At 42.7% G+C, this 12,230-nt stretch overlaps 1 protein-coding gene across 2 annotated transcripts in view; it reads left to right on the top strand.

Moving 5' to 3' along the window:
• Positions 1-5,060: 5,060 nt before the first annotated feature.
• Positions 5,061-12,230, top strand: part of LOC112228510 (cell surface glycoprotein MUC18) — a 62,281-nt gene continuing 55,111 nt past the window's right edge. For both annotated transcript variants that reach the window (XM_024393886.2, XM_024393887.2), the window contains exon 1: positions 5,061-5,203. In XM_024393886.2, the coding sequence (XP_024249654.1) occupies positions 5,140-5,203 (64 nt within the window). In that variant the 5' untranslated portion in view covers positions 5,061-5,139. The remainder of the gene's footprint in view (positions 5,204-12,230) is intronic.

The following is a 12,230-nucleotide window of genomic DNA, read 5'->3' as shown; positions in this document are numbered from 1 at the left end:
CCTGAGGTGAATTTCTGTCCCAACATAGACACTTACATGGGGACCAGGGCCATACAGATCCAGCTAATGACATACATGACTGACTTTGTTAATATTCCTTTAAAGGCAGAACAACGAGAGGTCGAGGTCACTTTTTTTACCCTATGACCTATAATTAAGGTATTAGGAACCCAAAACCTTCAGTAAGACCTTCAGAAATAACCTTAGACTATCTGAACAGGGAGGAAAAAGGACCTTGATATTGTCCTCAGCTCTTGCATGTCATCTTCGCTTTTGGCTCTGGCGAGTCTGACACCCCCGTGGACACACACTCGGTTCCCAATCTGTGTAACCAGACCTGCCAGTGCAAGCTACCACTCCCGGCAATAAGGAGGAGAATGCTCAGGCTAATCACGTTAGCTCTGTATCACTAGCTTATACCAGCCGCCTCACATTGAATGTCTTCAAACAAAAACGTGTGCCATATTGGGTTAGGTGCTCCGCCCTAACTGGTGTTGTGGTGAATTTGTTGTAAGAACTGATCTGGAACTATCTACAGTCTACATCTTGAGTGCTGTGGTTTGGAAATTGCTTTACAGTGGTGCCAAATTTAACAGCAAGGCAATGAGGGAACCAAAGAGTAATGAGAAAAAGATGGGAGGTGTAAAAGATGTATGCTACTATAATATTTTAATTTAAATGTACACCAAATGCAGCCACAGCCCATCACTAATTAATGATATTTGCCATCAAATCAATCAACCCAGTAGAAAGTGAAAATCCAACAATACAGTTTTTTAAAACTCACACTCACACAGTCATAGATATCATCACACCAGCATTCCCTACCGACAGAACGCCTCCAGTTTTGGTATAAGATTACTATCCAGGTGGGATCTGCAGGTGCCTGTGGCAATGGAGGTGGTTTTTGTCAGGAGAAGAATACACATTCCTGATGCTGCATCGTTACCATGAGTAAGCCCATACAGTGGGGGGTCTTATTCAACCAGACAGACACCAACCGCCAAAATCAAACATTGTAGGAGAGAAGATCCCTGTACTGATTGCAGGTTTTGTCAGGAGAGAAGCACCTTTAACTTGACTTTGATCCCCGCAGCTCTTCTCCCGTAATCTCCATTCACTATTTCTCATGGTTGTTTTGGATGGTGTGTGAAACAAATAACTTTGTTAGGGATTTTCATGGTGACTGACTGCAACCAGTAAGTAATCAAAGCGAGTGAGATGGGGGGGGGAGCATTGTATTCTGTGATCTTAATGATAGGGAGTTCGGTGCAGGCAGCTATGGAAACCAGTCACACCTCAGGCAGTGGATATATTTTCAGCAGTTGTGGCAAAGTTACAGGGCAAGGGCTTTGGTAGTGGGCGTGGGCGTGGCCAAGTGCACAGTTTTAGAGGCCTTCCTCTTGGCCGCAGAGTCAAAATGTTGCTGTTTTAAAGAAAATTTCCTGCAATTCTATAAATTTTGCCTTGGCTATTTTAGAGCTTGCAATAAAGGCACTACACTGTGCTTGTGCACGTGATATTAAAACTTTTAACTTGAAACATTTTACGGTTTTAAAGCTTGTTTCCTGCAATTCTACACATTTGTCATGGGGCTGTGAGAAAAATTGCAGTTTCAAAGCTAATCACCAGCAATTCGACACATTTTGCCATGGGTTGAGAGAATTTTCCCTTTTAAAGCTTATTTCCGGCAATTATACACATTTTGTCATGGCTTATGCCTTGTTCTTATGCTATCGGAGTGACTCAAACATAACAAAATCAATGGGGACCCAGTGCAATAACATTTTTGGAATTTCAGATCTCTCTGATCTCTTCAGATCTCTCCCCCCCCCAAAAAGCATAATTGTTGCAGTGGCAGCCACGATTTAGCAGCGGCATATAGGGGCCTCAGGGCTACTCCTATTCCTCTGTTGGTTCATCTCTCCCTCATGTCCTCCACATCATCAGCACCTGACCTCACCCCAGTAAGCCCAACGGGAGTGGATTCGTCATATGATACTAGGGTGAGGAATAGAGATATCATGTCTTTTGTGAATGTGATGATTAGTCATAACGGTCATCATTCTGGTATTTGCAGAATATGCATTACATTAATCTAGCAAGATAATGACTTTTTGTCAACCATTCTACAAAAATATGTCCAAGAAACAGGAAAGCACAAATACTGTGTGTTTTTGACTGAGTTTCAACCTCTTGTTAACCTGTCTTTTCAGACGAAATAATTCATTGATATGAGGTATCCTCCCAGCTGTACTTTGAACCCCATTTTAATGAAGTGACAACCTGCTTTGTCACAGTGATCTTGACTTGTTCATAAGACACTTGTAGTTGAGTCGACAAAAGTCCTGCTTGTCTTTCCAGACCACAATCATTCTGGAAAAGTCAACTTGGAGACTTAACGAGACTGTGCAGATCATCTGAACTGGCACCTGTCTCTTGGTAAAGTAATTTGTGTGTGTGTTAATGGTGTTTGACCATTAAATCCTTACTGTCACCCCCATCTCTCCCCACCCTGTTTGCTCTCCGGTGACACAACAGTGTGAGAGACAGATGGGAAACTGATACAAATCAAAGGTTATTTGTCACATGCTTTGTAAACAACAGGTGTAGACTAACAGTGAAATGCTTAATTACTTATAACAGGGAGAGAGAAAGAGAGACAGAGCAAGAGCGAAAGGTACAATCAATTTGAGATAGAGAAAATTAAATGTAAGCATGGAATCGTCTTTTTCTGCCTTCTCTCTGTCACATAGAAAATAAAGTATTTTGGGCTCTGGGTCCACATCAATGGCATTTTCTCATTTGCTTCAGACTTGCCTTCTCTGCTCTATAGTCTGGACTTTACTTTACCCCGGCCTCAAGGGACTGTGCTACATGCTGCCTTTGTGACCTTCTTTCTAAATCCACTGGACCAGATTTAGCGCACTTGCAGGGGTGGTAGCAATGTCAATTCCTACTGTGTACAGTGATGACTGTTTGTACCCGCAGGTGAACAAACACACCCACATGGGGTAATGCATGCGGAGTGTGTGATGGATGTAGGTGACCTTAACTACACTGACAGTGTGGTACCTGTAGAAACCATTTTGTAAGCAGAAATTATTGAGTAAAATATTAACACTAATTGTTCACCATTGTTTCTAGTGTGGTCCTTGTTAGATTTAGAAGTCTAAATATACCACCATTGAGGAGATTGAATGTTTAATTCACCAAAAAGAAAACATATTGCCGAACCAGATATCCTGCACAACCTAAAATAATGTAAAAACAGAACATATGTGTCCTGTTACATCTATTGTTCATCATAGCTCAACATAGCTCTATAATTGCCACTGTTTTTTAATTTCACCTTTATTTAACCAGGTAGGCTAGTTGAGAACAAGTTCTCATTTGCAACTGCGACCTGGCCAAGATAAAGCATAGCAATTCGACACATACAACACAGCGTTACACATGGAATAAACAAAACATAGTCAATAATACAGTAGGGAAAAAAAGTATATATACAGTGAGTGCAAATAAGGGAGTTAAGGCAATAAATAGGCCATGGTGGCGAAGTAATTACAATATAGCAATTAAACACTGGAATGGTAGATGTGCAGAAGATGAATGTGCAAGTAGAGATACTGGGGTGCAAAGGAAAAAGATAAATAAATAAATACAGTATGGGGATGAGGTAGGTAGATAGATGGGCTGTTTACAGATGGGCTATGTACAGGTGCAGTGATCTGTGAGCTGCTCTGACAGCTGGTGCTTAAAGCTAGTGAGGGAGATATGAGTCTCCAGCTTCAGAGATTTTTGCAGTTAGTTGCAGTCATTGGCAGCAGAGAACTGGAAGGAAAGACGACCAAAAGAGGAATTGGCTTTGGGGGTAACCAGTGAGATATACCTGCTGGAGCGTGTGCTACGAGTGGGTGCTGCTATGGTGACCAGTGAGCTGAGATAAGGTGGGGCTTTACCTAGCAGAGACTCGTAGATAACCTGTAGCCAGTGGGTTTGGCGACAATTATTTTGCAAGGGCCAACCAACGAGAGTGTACAGGTCTTCATGTCTGCCCTATGGGTTGATCTTACATCCATTTGTAACCCTATATCTCCCTGCACTCTGTCCCAGGCCCAGCAGCCTTGCTCTGAAGCCCCTCTTTGCTGCAGCTGTTAGCGGAGGTGACAGTCAAGTGATGAAAACAGCCGAGGTCATTAATGACCTGCAAGCTAAGAGAGAATCCCTTTTTCTAGGGTTGAGAGTTGGGGCCACTACTGTGTTTACAAGGGCACATTACAAAAATATATATTATTTACAATGACGGCCTATTCTGGCCAAACCCCGACGACGTGACGACGTTGGGCCAATTGTGTGCCGCCCTATGGGACTCCTAATCACGGCCGGATGTGATACAGCCTGGATTGGTGGACATTGCATCTCTTCCAATATTCTTCCAATTTACAGTAGGCTATTTCTTTACCTATAGAGAACAAAGGGTCATGTTAATAGGATAGAATGTTAATTCCTTGTTCAAATCCTTTTATGTCATGGCATTACCTTATTGGAATATTACATGAGCTGATGATATTCATGCTAAATAAATCATAATCATATAAATCATATTTTCTCATTTAATTTATCAGTCCTAGTTCGTGATACAGCCACCCTATTGTGAATGCACCCAATGTGAAATGGCTAGGTAGCTAGCGGGGTGGGTAAAGATGCTTCGAGGGTAGCTGTCGTCTATGTGTGCAGAGGGTCTCTTGTTCGAGGCCAGGTAGGGGCGAGGAGAGGGACGAAAGCTATGCTATACATAAAGATAGCCAAATGAGATACCGTGTTGGCCAATAGGTGTTATTCCAGGCATGATGTAAACTTACCATCCATAATAGATACAGTTTCTTTCTCCCAAGAAGAAAACTCATGTTTCTCACTAAATACAAAAGGGAAGGGGGAAGGAATTTGGAAATCCAAAATGTTCTCCTACAGACAGTACAATAGAGTAAACGACAGACCTTTTTCTGCAACTCCACGCCCTCAACCCTCCCTCCCTTGCTCGCTTTCCTTCCCTACAGTCCAGACTGGCTTGCGCTCTCCTTGCGCGGCAAACCAACTAGTTTCATTCTAAAGACTGGATAAGACGAGAGGAACAGCATGGCTTTCCCAAAGAACTCGTTCAAATTGTTGTTTGTTCTTATTTGTTCCCTCAGTTTGAATGGTAAGTAAGACAAATAGAACCATTTTGCTTTGTTTTTGATATTGGGAAACTTTTCTCGAGGGGTTGACAAATGTTTACAACGGGGAGAGTTTGAATGCACTTCGGCATGCATCCCGACTGAGTGAGGGATGGATGCTGTAGCAGCCCAACATTAGGCTGTTTTGAATGTAAAGTTTTATTTATTTCAACACAGTCACATTAAAACCAAATAGATTTTAGACTTTTTGCGAAGCCTTGGCCATAATACACACTTTGAGGCAAGATTTTGTAGCGTATTTCCAGATTCGGAGAAGCAAGTGCCAGTGTGCAAATATTGAAACGTGAACGGTTGGAGCATACTCTGAGTGAACAACGTAATATGAACACCTGCTCTTTCTATGACATAGACTGACCAGGTGAATCCAGGGGAAAGCTATGATCCCTTATTGATGTCACTTGTTAAATCCACTTCAATCAGTGTAGACGAAGAGGAGTTAAATAATGTTTTTTAAGCCTTGAGACAATTGAGACATGGGTTGTGTATATGTGCCATTCGGAGGGTGAATGGGCAAGACAAAAGATGTAAGTGCCTTTGAACGGGGTATGGTACTCGGTGCCATGCGCACTGGTTTGAGTGTGTCAAGAACTGCAACGCTGTTGGGTTTTCACGCTCAACAGTTTCCCGTGTGTATCAAAAATGGTCCACCACCTAAAGGACATCCAGCCAACTTGACACAACTGTGGGAAGCATTGGAGTCAGCATGGGCCCGCATCCATGTGGAACGCTTTCGACACCTTGTAGAGTCCATGGCCCAATTAATTGAGGATGTTATAAGGGCAAACGGGAGTGCAACTCATTATTTGGAAGTTGTTTTGGGGAAATAAAAAATCGTCCATATTTCCAAACGAGTAAAAACCTGCCATAGATAGAGTTAACTGAACATTTTATTGACGTCTCAATTTTAAAGTGGTAATTTAAGTGGCCTATTCATTAGGTATAGGCTAAGATTTGAATTACCGTTGCTAAATTGGTACCGTGACAGTGTGACCATGAAATCACGTTGCCAATTATCACAGCAAATATCCATGCACGTGTTAATTCTGGAATTCTGGGTAAACCTTGATGTGTTTTTGCATTATAAACATAATTTACTTACCAATATTATCATATGATATGTGTTGGACCGCCAAAGTCCATGGTGCTAACTGTTAGACACCCCTCTCCAACGACCAAGAGGTTTACATTGTTTAATCAAGAGCTGACTGCTGTCAATGGCATATCTCTGTTTTTCATCTCCTGGACCAGGGGCCTTCTTTTAAGTATAAACTATGTGAGGTGTTCACTGTGCCTGCTTTGATAAAAATCATAAGACCAGGACCATAAAACCAGGACAGAGTTCTGCAGATAAAATATCAGGCATAAGTCAGGTATTAGTCACATGTTGACTCTATTCTTTTCCCACAGTTGTGACTGAAAATGCATAGGTTTGGGTTACTGTGGTCATATGAATGTAAAGTTAGGATATGGTCATCTGACACTGTGTTGTAAATACTTTGCATGAGTAGGCCTACTTGTGTGTATCTACATTATTGTGTGTGCATGTTTGTGCACTCTAAACTAGGATGGGTGGAGGTTGAGTGTTGCTTTTACTAAGTGCAGCTCCCATTAACAGTGTGTGTGAGTGTCGTTTTCATCGTCTGACCCTGCTGGTCACAAGGCACAACGTTTCCTCTCCACCCACTAAATCCTCCACTCACATTCATGGCCACTCAGCGGACACTCCCTGTTCATTTAACTATCTCTGAGTATGGTGTGGCATTCCCTCTCCTCCTCCCCATGTCCTTCTCTCCCTCTCCCTCCACCACTTCACAACAGGACAACACTCACTCTGCCCTGGCCTTATCCCTAATTTTGCCTCCAATCCCTGTTTTTTCCTCTTTTAACCTTGTCTTAATTGGGTCACCTCCACTTAATCCTCAGCTCCTCCTCGTCGCCCTGGGAGATGGGGTAAAGCTGTCTGTTTTGGGATTATTGACTAGAGATAGAGACCCTTGGCCCATCTGTTAGCCTCTAAACAGAGACTGTTGTGAGTATGATGCCCCTCCTCATATAGGCATTTTGAAGGCACTTGTATCTTAAATTCTTAAAAGTAGATAACAGCATTTCCATATGAGGAATTCAACAAAATACTTGAAATTATATTGAGCATGCATGCCTAATCTATTCCTGCCTTTTACTGTAACTCCAAAACATGAAGGCATTTCACTACTAACCATCTATAATCAGGCTCCTGAGGTTGGAGATTCTCTAATCAAGTTTTAGAGAACCAAATCATCCCAAAAAATGAAAGTAGTGCTGCTCCCTGAGCAGAGAAATCAGGCCTGGCTTTCTTTGAATGACACAAACACTGCCATTATTTACGAGGTTGCATTATATCTCTCCATATTTCTTGACGCATTGGCCCATTCCCGCATACATTTTTATATTAATTCAGATTAAGGAAATAATAGACTTCAAATTAAGCCTTCATTCGAATATGGAAGTACATTACTGGCCCCGTCTATCATAGGAGCCTCAGTAGGCCTATGCCCACTCAGTGAGCAGCCCACTTCCTGCTTGATGGAGCATCCCCTGACCTCTGCTGATGGAAGCACAATGGGATGCTGTTCCCTCTCAGAGAGCAGTCTTTGCACACTGCTAGGTTCATCAACAATGGAGCCCTGCTTTTCCTGCAGCTTAATATTCAGAAGTATTACAGTTCTTTAAGTATGTATTCGGGACTGAACTCAGATGACCCAAAATATTAAATTAAAGAAGGCATCTGAAAGGAAGCTTTTAAAACGACTGAAGGAAATTCTATGGACATATTTTAAGCATCTTTGGTAGAGGAAGATGTTCTCTTCACATCTTCAATGATTTCCTCTTCTAGAAAGAGGGGGGAGGGAACGAGAGAGAGAGAGAGTTTTTCAAGACTGAATATAATGTTCGTTTTGGCAGTCATTATTTTACTGAGGAATGGAGCACTCAGCCCTTCCTAAAAATCTATTTGAAGAGCTCCCCAGATTACACACTATTCATCACGAATGGAAACATTCATGGCATAATAATACACAGTTGCTAGTGGTTCTCTGACATGTACATCTAGATAAGATGTAATGCCATTAACCAGAGCCCCTGGCTGAGATATCAACCTGTCACTTACTGATGGGGGAACTCTGCATGCTCATGAGAGTATAATGCAATTGAATTTTAATCATCACTTGTATATGATGATGTAATGTCATAGACATCCAACAGGGGGCAGCAAGAGGGTAAATTATTATGGATGGTCTATTAAATGGATAAATATGCTTAATCCTAAAGCAAACTCTCAGGCTCCCAGCAAAGCTTCAGATTAATTATTATATTCAAGCCATGCTTTCTCGCAGAGGAAAAACATATTCTATAAAATTAAATCTTTTTTTTGAGGCCAAGACTGAAAGAACAGAAGTCTGGCTGAACAGTGGTATTCTAGCTCCAGCAGCCAGACACTTCTCAATACCATGAGAACATACTGGTACCCATAAGCTTATACCTTTTGCGACTTTGCCCCTCTTTTCTTCACAACTCCTCCGTTACAGAAGTGAGCAGCTGTGGAAATGAGGTGGATTTGCCGTGTGACGGTCCAGAGGCAGCTGGGATGTGTGCAGCTGCGGGCCTCGTCCATACTGTTAGTGCATGAGTGACAGCTAGCCACGGCACATACTCAAACATACTGACTCTTTGTGTTCTTTAGAGAGAGGGTGATAGCTGAGCCCAGAGGCTTAAAATAGGGCCTTGAAATAGTGCTGATGATTTTTATTTGAATCCCCATTAGCCGACACCAATGGCGACAGCTAGTTTTCCTGGGGACCGACACATAACGAAAAAGACAATACAGACAAAAATACTTTATAATTTGCATACATTTAAAACATTAACATAGACATTATAGATGTATATACAGTTGAAGTCGGAAGTTTACATACACCTTATCTAAATACATTTAAACTCATTTTTTCACAATTCCTGATGTTTAATCCTTGTAGAAATTGTCTTAGGTCAGTTAGGATCACCACTTTATTTTAAGAATGTGAAATGTCAGAATAATAGTAGAGAGAAGGATTTATTTCAGCTTTTATTTATTTCATCACATTCCCAGTGGGTCAGAAGTTTACATTCACTCAATTAGTATTTGGTAGCATTGCCTTTAAATTGTTTAACTTGGGTCAAACGTTTTGGGTAGCTTTCCACAAGCTTACCACAATAAGTTGGGTGAATTTTGGCCCATTCCTGACAGAGCTGGTGTAACTGAGTCAGGTTTGTAGGCCTTCTTGCTCACACGTGCTTTTTCAGTTCTTCCCACAAATCTTCTATAGGATTGAGGTCAGGGCTTTGTGATGGCCACTCCAATACCTTGACCTTGTTGTCCATTTTGCCACAACTTTGGAAGTATGCTTGGGGTCAATGTCCATTTGGAAGACCTATTTGCGACCAAGCTATAACCTCGGAGCTGTTGGCCGAGGTTGGAGTAGCCAGGAGGAAGGCATGGCCAGCCGTTGAGAAATGCTTGTTGAAGTTTTCGATAATCATGGATTTATCGGTGGTGCCGTGTTACCTAGCCTCAGTGTAGTGGGCAGCTGGGAGGAGGTGCTCTTGTTCCCCATGGACTTTACAGTATCCCAGAACTTTTTGGAGTTAGAGCTACAGGATGCAAATTTCTGCCTGAAGAAGCTGGCCTTTGCTTTCCTGACTGACTGCGTATATTGGTTCCTGACTTCCCTGAACAGTTGCATATCGCGGGGACTATTCGATGCTATTGCAGTCCGCCACAGGATGTTTTTGTGCTGGTCGAGGGCAGTCAGGTCTGGAGTGAACCAAGAGCTATATCTGTTCTTAGTTCTGTATTTTTTGAATGGAGCATGCTTATCTACAATGGTGAGGAAGTTACTTTTAAAGAATGACCAGGCATCCTCAACTGACACGATGAGGTCAATATCCTTCCAGGATACCCGGGCCAGGTCGATTAGAAAGGTCTGCTCACAGAAGTGTTTTAGGGAGTGTTTGACAGTGATGAGGGGTGGTCGTTTGACTGCGGATCCGTAGCGGATACAGGCAATGAGGCAGTGATCGCTGAGATCCTGGTTGAAGACAGCGGAGGTGTATTTGGAGGGCCAGTTGGTCAGGATGACCTCTATGAGGGTGCCCTTGTTTACAGATTTAGGGTTGTACCTGGTGGGTTCCTTGATGATTTGTGTGAGATTGAGGGCATCTAGCTTAGATTGTAGGACTGCCGGGGTGTTAAGCATATCCCAGTTTAGGTCACCTAACAGAACAAACTCTGAAGCTAGATGGCGGGCGATCAATTCACAAATGGTGTCCAGGGCACAGCTGGGAGCTGAGGGGGGTCGGTAGCAGGCGGCAACAGTGAGAGACTTATTTCTGGAGAGAGTAATTTTTAAAATTAGTAGTTCGAACTGTTTGGGTATGAACCTGGAAAGTTATGACATTACTTTGCAGGCTATCTCTGCAGTAGACTGCAACTCCTCCCCCTTTGGCAGTTCTATCTTGACGGAAAATGTTATAGTTGGGTATGGAAATCTCAGAATTTTTGGTGGCCTTCCTGAGCCAGGATTCAGACATGGCAAGGACATCAGGGTTAGCAGAGTGTGCTAAAGCAGCGAGTAAAACAAACTTAGGGAGGAGGCTTCTGATGTTGACATGCATGAAACCAAGGGTTTTTTGATCACAGAAGTCAACAAATGAGGGTGCCTGGGGACATGCAGGGCCTAGGTTTACCTCCACATCACCCGCGGAACAGAGGAGGAGTAGTATGAGGGTGCGGCTATCAAAACTGGTGTGATGAATCATGCTTCACCATCTGGCAGACCGACGGAGGAATCTGGGTTTTTCGGATGCCAGGAGAACGCAACCTGCTCCAATGCATAGTACCAACTGTAAAGTTTGGTGGAGGAGGAATAATGGTCCGGGGCTGTTTTTCATGGTTTGGGCTAAGCCCTTACTTTCAATGAAGGGAATTCTTAACGCTACAGGATACAATGACATTCTAAACGATTCTATGCTTCCAACTTTGTGGCAACAGTTTAACCTCAACCAAACGTTTTCTGTAGTTGCGGATCAGACCTGCACAACGGTCAGGAGGAATTTTGGACTATTCCTCTTTACAAAACTGTTCAGTTCAGCAATATTCTTGGGATGTCTGGTGTGAACTGCTCTCTTGAGGTCATGCCACAGCATCTCAATCGAAGGTTAGGACTCTAACTGGCCACTCCAGAAGGCGTATTGTCTTCTGTTGAAGCCATTCTGTTGTTGATTTTCTTCTGTGTTTTGGGTCGTTGTCCTGTTGCATCACCCAACGTCTGAGCTTCAATTGGCAGACAGATAGCTTAACTTTCTCCTGCAAAATGTCTTGATGAACTTGGGAATTCATTTTTCCGTCGATGATAGCAAGCTGTCCAGGCCCTGAGGCAGCAAAGCAGCCCAAAACCATGATGCTCCCTCAACCATACTTTAGTTGGGGTGAGGTTTTGATGTTGGTGTGCTGTGACTTTTTCCCTCCACACATAGTCTTGTGTGTTCCTTCCAAACAACTCAACTTTAGTTTCATTTGTCCATAGACTATTTTGCCAGTAGCGCTGTGGAACATTCAGGTGCACTTTTGCAAACTTCAGACCTGCAGCAATGTTTTATTTGGAGAGCAGTTGCTTCTTCCGTGGTGTCCTCCCATAAACACCATTCTTGTTTAGTGTTTTATGTATCGTAGACTCGTCAACTAAGACATTAGCGTGTTCCAGAGATATCTACAAGTCTTTAGCTGACACTCTAGGATTCTTCTTAACGTCATTTAGCATGCTGTGCTCTTGCAGTCATCTTTACGGGATGGTCACTCCTAGGGAAAGTAGCAACAGTGCAGAACTTTCTCAATTTATAGACAATTTGTCTTACTGTGAACTGATGAACCAAGGCTTTTTAGAGATCCTTTTGTAACCCTTTCCAGCTTTATGCAAG

The sequence above is a fragment of the Oncorhynchus tshawytscha genome, linkage group LG30 (assembly GCF_018296145.1).
Source record: "Oncorhynchus tshawytscha isolate Ot180627B linkage group LG30, Otsh_v2.0, whole genome shotgun sequence".
NCBI lineage: Eukaryota > Metazoa > Chordata > Actinopteri > Salmoniformes > Salmonidae > Oncorhynchus > Oncorhynchus tshawytscha.
This window is presented reverse-complemented; position numbering and strand designations above follow the sequence as displayed.